The sequence below is a fragment of the Pygoscelis adeliae genome, unplaced genomic scaffold (assembly GCF_000699105.1).
Source record: "Pygoscelis adeliae isolate BGI_AS28 unplaced genomic scaffold, ASM69910v1 Scaffold359, whole genome shotgun sequence".
In the NCBI taxonomy this organism is placed as follows: Eukaryota; Metazoa; Chordata; class Aves; order Sphenisciformes; family Spheniscidae; genus Pygoscelis; species Pygoscelis adeliae.
This window is the reverse complement of record NW_008825553.1, coordinates 1027491-1033469: the sequence shown is the minus strand read 5'-3', so window position 1 is coordinate 1033469 and position 5979 is coordinate 1027491. Positions and strand designations below refer to the sequence as shown.

The window sequence follows — 5979 nt, the reverse complement described above, 5'->3', positions numbered from 1 at the left end:
GCTCTGGGAGCAGGGGCAGCTACAGGTGGACGAGGAGCTAAATTCTGCGCTGCGGTGCCAACGCCTGCAAAAGAAGAGAACAGAACTACAAACACCTGTAGCAACATGCAAGCAAGTTGGGATGTCTGATATTAACTGTTGAATTCAAACTATGCTCTGCACAGTCTAATACTTCTTTAGAAACCTGTCTCCAAAATGCTACTGGCTACATTAGTAAAGGGCTGTTCTCCCAAAAACTAAACCATGGATTCCACATCCTGCATTTAAGACATTTTCTAGTTATTCACTGGAATAAAATGAGTTTGGATGCTCCACTCTGAAAACAATATCCATAACCTACAGAGCTTTTTTTTTTTGAGTGGTAAATGTTGCAGAGGTGTAGAGATGAGTTCCAAACCAGTGGAAAGCAACCCATCTGGATTTCCACTGCTGTGCTGTAGCACCAACTGTCCCCCGACCTGCACTGCACAGCAAGGAATAGGAAAGATTCAGGTGCTGTCTCTGCCCCTTGCTCCAGGTGGCCTTTGGTTATCCATATCTGACAACCATCTTTGGAAGTAGAAGTCAAGTCTCACTAGCATCCTCCCTCACAGACAAGGGGAAGAGCCTGGGAGGCAGACACCTTACCAACTCGCTGGGCAGCAGCAGGGAGGCCACGAGAGGCCGGAGCATTGCCGGCAGGGGCCAGATGGCGCAGTGCTGGCCGTGGTCCAGACTGGCGCATGGCATTTGGCATTCCCTGGAAGCCTAATGGAAGAAATGAGGGGAAATCCTCAAAACAGAACTGACTGGCAAGTCGGGACAGTCAGCTACAGAAAGCAGGTTGGGGTTGCGCACGGAAAGGAAAGCATGCATTGTTCTTGTTGGAAAGTACAGCCAAGAGGGTCATACAACCAAAATATTGTCTCTAGCATGCTCACCTTGAGGTCTTCCCCCTTGCTGCCAGCGTGGGTTGGGTCTCATCTGTGTCATTTGATTGGGTGCATAGTAAGTGGGTCTGCTCTGAGCCTGAAGAAAGATCAGACAAGCTCAGGGGCAACATCTAAGTGAATAACAAACATTGTTTACAATATGTTTTGGCAGTTGTTGCCAGGACTCAACACTGAATTCACATTAAGAGAACAGGCAGCTGGGAAGTCACAGAATTAACTCCACTGACTGCACCCCTCATTAGGAGTTACTTGCTTATAGGCATAAGAAAGGCTCAACGAGATTATTGCAGCTGAACCATCAAAGCTCCAAGACAGGTTAAAAAAACCACACAAGCTCAGCTTACCTGGGGCACAGCAGGCATGAAATATCCCCCAGCAGCAGGCTGGAACTGATTAATAATTGTGTTGGCAGGCAAGGCTCTCATCCCAGCAATGCGCTGCATGTACTGATTAGTTAGATGGGCCTTTCGCTCTTCTTTCCTTTGTGCAAGTGCAACATACAATGGCTTTGAGCCCACAATTCGCCCGTTCATCTCTGTCACAGCTTTCGTAGCTTCCTCTGGAGAGGAAAAGCAGACAAAGCCAAACCCTTTGCTCCGTCCATCTTCCAGCATCACCTGCAGTAAAGATCAATTGCTAGTGGAGTACCATTACAAGAACTTAGCTTAACTTACCATTACAAGAATCCATATTTTTTAAATGTCAGATTTCAGGCAGGTAGGACCTAACTGTCGCAGAGGTGTAGAGACAGGTACTCAATGCATGAAAAGTCACCTGTCTGGATTTACTCTGCTTTTCTGTAAGCACCATGTGTCCCCAGGCCCACACTGCACAGGAAGGAATGGGAAAGATTTGGTGCAGTCTCTAAACACACGTAGGGAAATGCCATTTCACACGTACTGGGAGTCACCTCAAACAAGCATGTTTGCCACTTCCTGCCTCCTCTTTTCATGAGGGAATGAAGCAAGTTCTCAGTAAAATCCCACCGGCACCCAAAGAAATCTGTGTATTTACTAGTTCAGGTGTTCTCAGGACCACAATGACCAGGGGATATAAGAACTGCCCTTCAATCCCATGTCAGTAACAGTTCCTTCTTCAGGCTTTAAAATCCCAATACCCCCAAACCCCACAATACCTTGGCACTCGTTATTGACCCAAAAGGTGAGAACTCCTTCCTCAGTTTTTCATCATCTATAGTGTCATCTAGGTTTTTAATGTATAGGTTAACACCCTAGAAGGGAGACAACAGTAAGACTTTCGTAACATTAAAGAAAATCTTGAGCACATCGACTGTTAGCATCCATCTGCCAGAGCTGTAATTTGTCTGAAAACTCTTGATTTAGCATAACGTTCCTTTCGTACCACCCAAAGCTGAAGGCGATAAATGTTGCAAAGGCGTAGAGACAAGTCCCACTGTGGTGAAAGGGAGCTTGTCTGGATTTCCTCTGCTTTCCTGTTGCATCATGTGTCCCCAGTCCAGCATTGTATCGCAAGGAGTGGGAAAGATTCAGATGCAATCTCCGACATGACCCAGTTTTGCCATAAGTTAGAGAGACAACAGCACAGGGTTTTGCTGTCTCTTTCCATCTTTCTAGGTATCCCTATTTGAAAATAAAGGAGACTGCATGACTTAGCTCATGTCCTCTTAAACATGTCATTGCCAAGACTATGCCCTGATGCTCCCTTTGCCCCCAAATACCATGGAGTCGCCTTTACATTTTAACTGCCAGGGTATCTCATAGGACAATGACCGATTACTTTGTCAATTCCATTCAAGACTGCTGATAGACTGAAAGTGGTGCTTAAATTCAGAAAAGGAACAGACTATTCACCTGGTACCGGCTGAGCCTCTCTTGTTTTAGCTGTTCAAACTTCCGTTTCAGCTCTGCCTGGCGCTCGACCTTCTTCTGCGCTCGGCCTACGAATACCATTTTCCCATTGATATCCTTTCCATTCATTTCTTCTACTGCCTGGACAGAGGGTTCAAGAGGAAACTGTCAAGTGCTGAAACAAGATAGCACCTGATCCTGTTAAGAACAGGACTGTCCAAATCACATCATATCCCTGCCTGTTAGCCAATAAACCAAGGTTGCCACATTACCTTCGCACTGCTTCCGTGTAACAACAGGCTAATTAAAGGCAAGCTGAAGTTATCAGGAGAGACCATGCTGACAACACCACTAAGCACTGGACTAACAGCAACTTGTCAGTTTATCCCCACCCCTTCTTGCAATTGAGGCCAAATTTTAACAAGCATTCTGCTTAGAGAAGACCATTTCTAAGCAATGTTCTCATTCTAGACGTCTTCCTCCTCCTGAAGGCCTGCATTGTAGCGTTTCTTCAGCAACCAACATTCTTGACTATACCACTGCATTCTGTGTGGATCTAGTAATCTGGAGAAATGCCAAGTTACCCTTGAATGTCAAGCTAGTAAGGGGCAAAAGATTTCTAAGTCCCCACATCTAGAAGAGGTTATGCCCGAGGCAGAATTTTCTCTCGTTTTAGTAACAGGCTCCTGTGATAAAGCAAGTAAGTTTTTCTTCTCTGCAGATACCCAAGCAGCATAAAAAATAGTCATACCTTGTTAGCATCTTCATGCTTTTCAAAGCTTACAAAGCCAAAGCCTTTGGATTTTCCAGTAGGGTCTGTCATCACTTTAACACTCAGAGTTTTACCTGTAACCAAGGGACAGGGTTAGTAAAAAAAACAAAACTATTTCAAGACTATTAAACTCCATATATTAGCCCCAGCCTTCTCTCTCTCATCTGCTGGTCAGCCTCTGCTTCCTGTCCAACATTTGGCACAACTACTACCCACACCTCAACTCTCTGTATTCCTCAGCCTCAAAGTGACCCATGTAGTTATACAGATGGTAGCAGCCCTGTTAAACTACCATGGGTCATGAAATTCACAGCCTCATTAGAAGTGTTTCTGTATTTACCATATTTGCTAAAGAGCTCCTTTAGTCTTTCATCATCCATGTCATCCCCAAAGTTTTTAATATAAACATTGGTGAATTCCTTTGCCTTGGCTCCCAACTCAGCCTCCCGCTCTTTACGAGACTTGAATCTCCCAACAAATCTGTAAGAAAGAATGAAAATCCCCATAAGCAGCTTGTTTTCAAGAGTGGAAAAACAATGTGTGATTTGCAGTGAGGCAAAAAATGAGTGTGTAGTAGGAGCTGGGAATGGGGACAAGAAAGGGTGACAGGAGAAGGACAAACAGGCCACAGACCAACCAGAAGAGTCACCTGTCCTATGGCAGAGAGAGTCAGACAAGGATGCCCACCCAGCTCTGCAGTGGAGAGAGTGCTGGCCACAGAAACCCACCCCAGCCCACTAGCGGAGAGGTAGCAAATCAAGGCTTGGTTAGGGAAACCCACCAGCCCTGTAATGGAGGGGTAGCAGGCCATGGCTTGGGCAGGGTCACTCACCAGCCCTGTAGTGGAGAGGTAGCAGGCCAAGGCTTGGGCCAGGAGAACCAGTGCCTTGTGTGTCCCTGTTAATACCGAGATGCATCACGGTTCATGCGATCGTTGCTGCTTCTGGCTGTGACACTCACACTTTGCGGTCGTTTAGCAGCATGCCGTTCATCTTCTCGATGGCTCTATCTGCAGCATCCTGGGTCTCAAAGTGCACAAATGCGTAGCCCTTAGAGCCATTCTCATCACACACCACCTAAACATGTGGGAGGAAAACAAAATGTCAGCTCTCTGAACACATTTTCTCCTCTGTCACGCTCAGACACAAAGCCAGCACACAAAAACAGGTTACTGCCAAGGCTCAACACTAGGAAGACGTGTGTGTTTCAGACTTGCACGCTTCATGACCAAATCTGATGTAATGTCAGCAATCCCTGACCTTCTGGTCAACTCTGCCTTTTAGAGACTCCACTCCCCACTTGATGAAAGGTGTCCCTTTCGCTTCCTACGTTGGACATGTCCGATCATGTCACTGCTATTACAGAATTGGACAAAGTAACCACATCTCACCTTGCAGGACAAAATATTCCCAAACGCTGAGAATGTGTCATAAAGTGCCTTGTTATCAATGGATTTGTCCAGGTTCTTAATGAAGACATTCCCAACCCCTGACTTCCTCAAGGAGGGGTCCCTCTGAGACCACATGATGCGAATGGGTTTTCCTTTGATCACATCAAAATTCATGGTATCTAGAGCACGCTCAGCTGCAAGAGAAGTCAAGAACAGATTTCTGTAGTTTGTTAAAGAATAAAGGTAACCTACAGAGCGGTGATTGTTTTCTCTGGATTTTTTTTTTAAGTTTTACTCGGCTCATGGAGACATTTGGGGCAATATCATGGGCAACCAATTTCAATGACATTTTAACTCAATGTTTCAAGGGAGGTCTTTGCAGCACAGTCACTAGACGTGTTTAAGTATATAATAGGGTTTTTATTTTAAATTTACATGATAGTAATGTTTTAACAACCACAGCAAAATGAATGTCAAAATGCCTGGGGTTTATTAGTTACATTCCTAGTTATTATACAGTTAAATTGCTGCACCCAAAGAAGGAAAGGAAATACAGGAAACCCTGGGGAACAAAAGGAAGTAACAGAAGTGACTGTTTGGCTTGTTTGCTTTTCATGAAGCTCACATCTACCCATACTCCATTTCTGTTAAGAGAAAAGGATCATCTCCCTATCAGGTCAGGGAAAACATGCACGAACACATGGCTGGCAGGGAAAAAGACATGAGTCAGCCTCCATAACTTATGTGGCCAAAAATGATTCCCGAGCTGCTCAATCTAAAGATGACAGCAAGAGCGGACAAAACTCTGGGAAAAAAGTCCATATACCCGATCTGGTTAACAGGGAAGTGTTTATCTAAGCTCTAAAACCCCAGCACTGTCATTCTAACCTACACTGAAATCCCCTCCACGATTCTATTTCTGCTACCTACTGATGTATTAAAAGGATCATTACGTACACACATTAGGATCTTGTTCATAAAATTGAGATGCTTGAGACTCTTCTGTGCCAGAAAACACTCCCAGCATGGAGTGCGCAGAGAAAAAGAAAGACTCTT

General features: G+C 45.0%; 1 protein-coding gene across 1 annotated transcript in view; it reads right to left on the bottom strand.

Annotated features, from left to right (window-relative positions):
- Positions 1–5979, bottom strand: part of PABPC4 (poly(A) binding protein, cytoplasmic 4 (inducible form)) — a 14548-nt gene that overhangs the window by 2514 nt on the left and 6055 nt on the right. The window contains 10 exon segments of the mRNA XM_009332154.1: positions 2–64; positions 628–747; positions 921–1008; positions 1277–1549; positions 2068–2163; positions 2765–2902; positions 3513–3607; positions 3874–4013; positions 4494–4609; positions 4924–5117. Coding sequence (XP_009330429.1) covers positions 2–64; positions 628–747; positions 921–1008; positions 1277–1549; positions 2068–2163; positions 2765–2902; positions 3513–3607; positions 3874–4013; positions 4494–4609; positions 4924–5117 — 1323 coding nt within the window.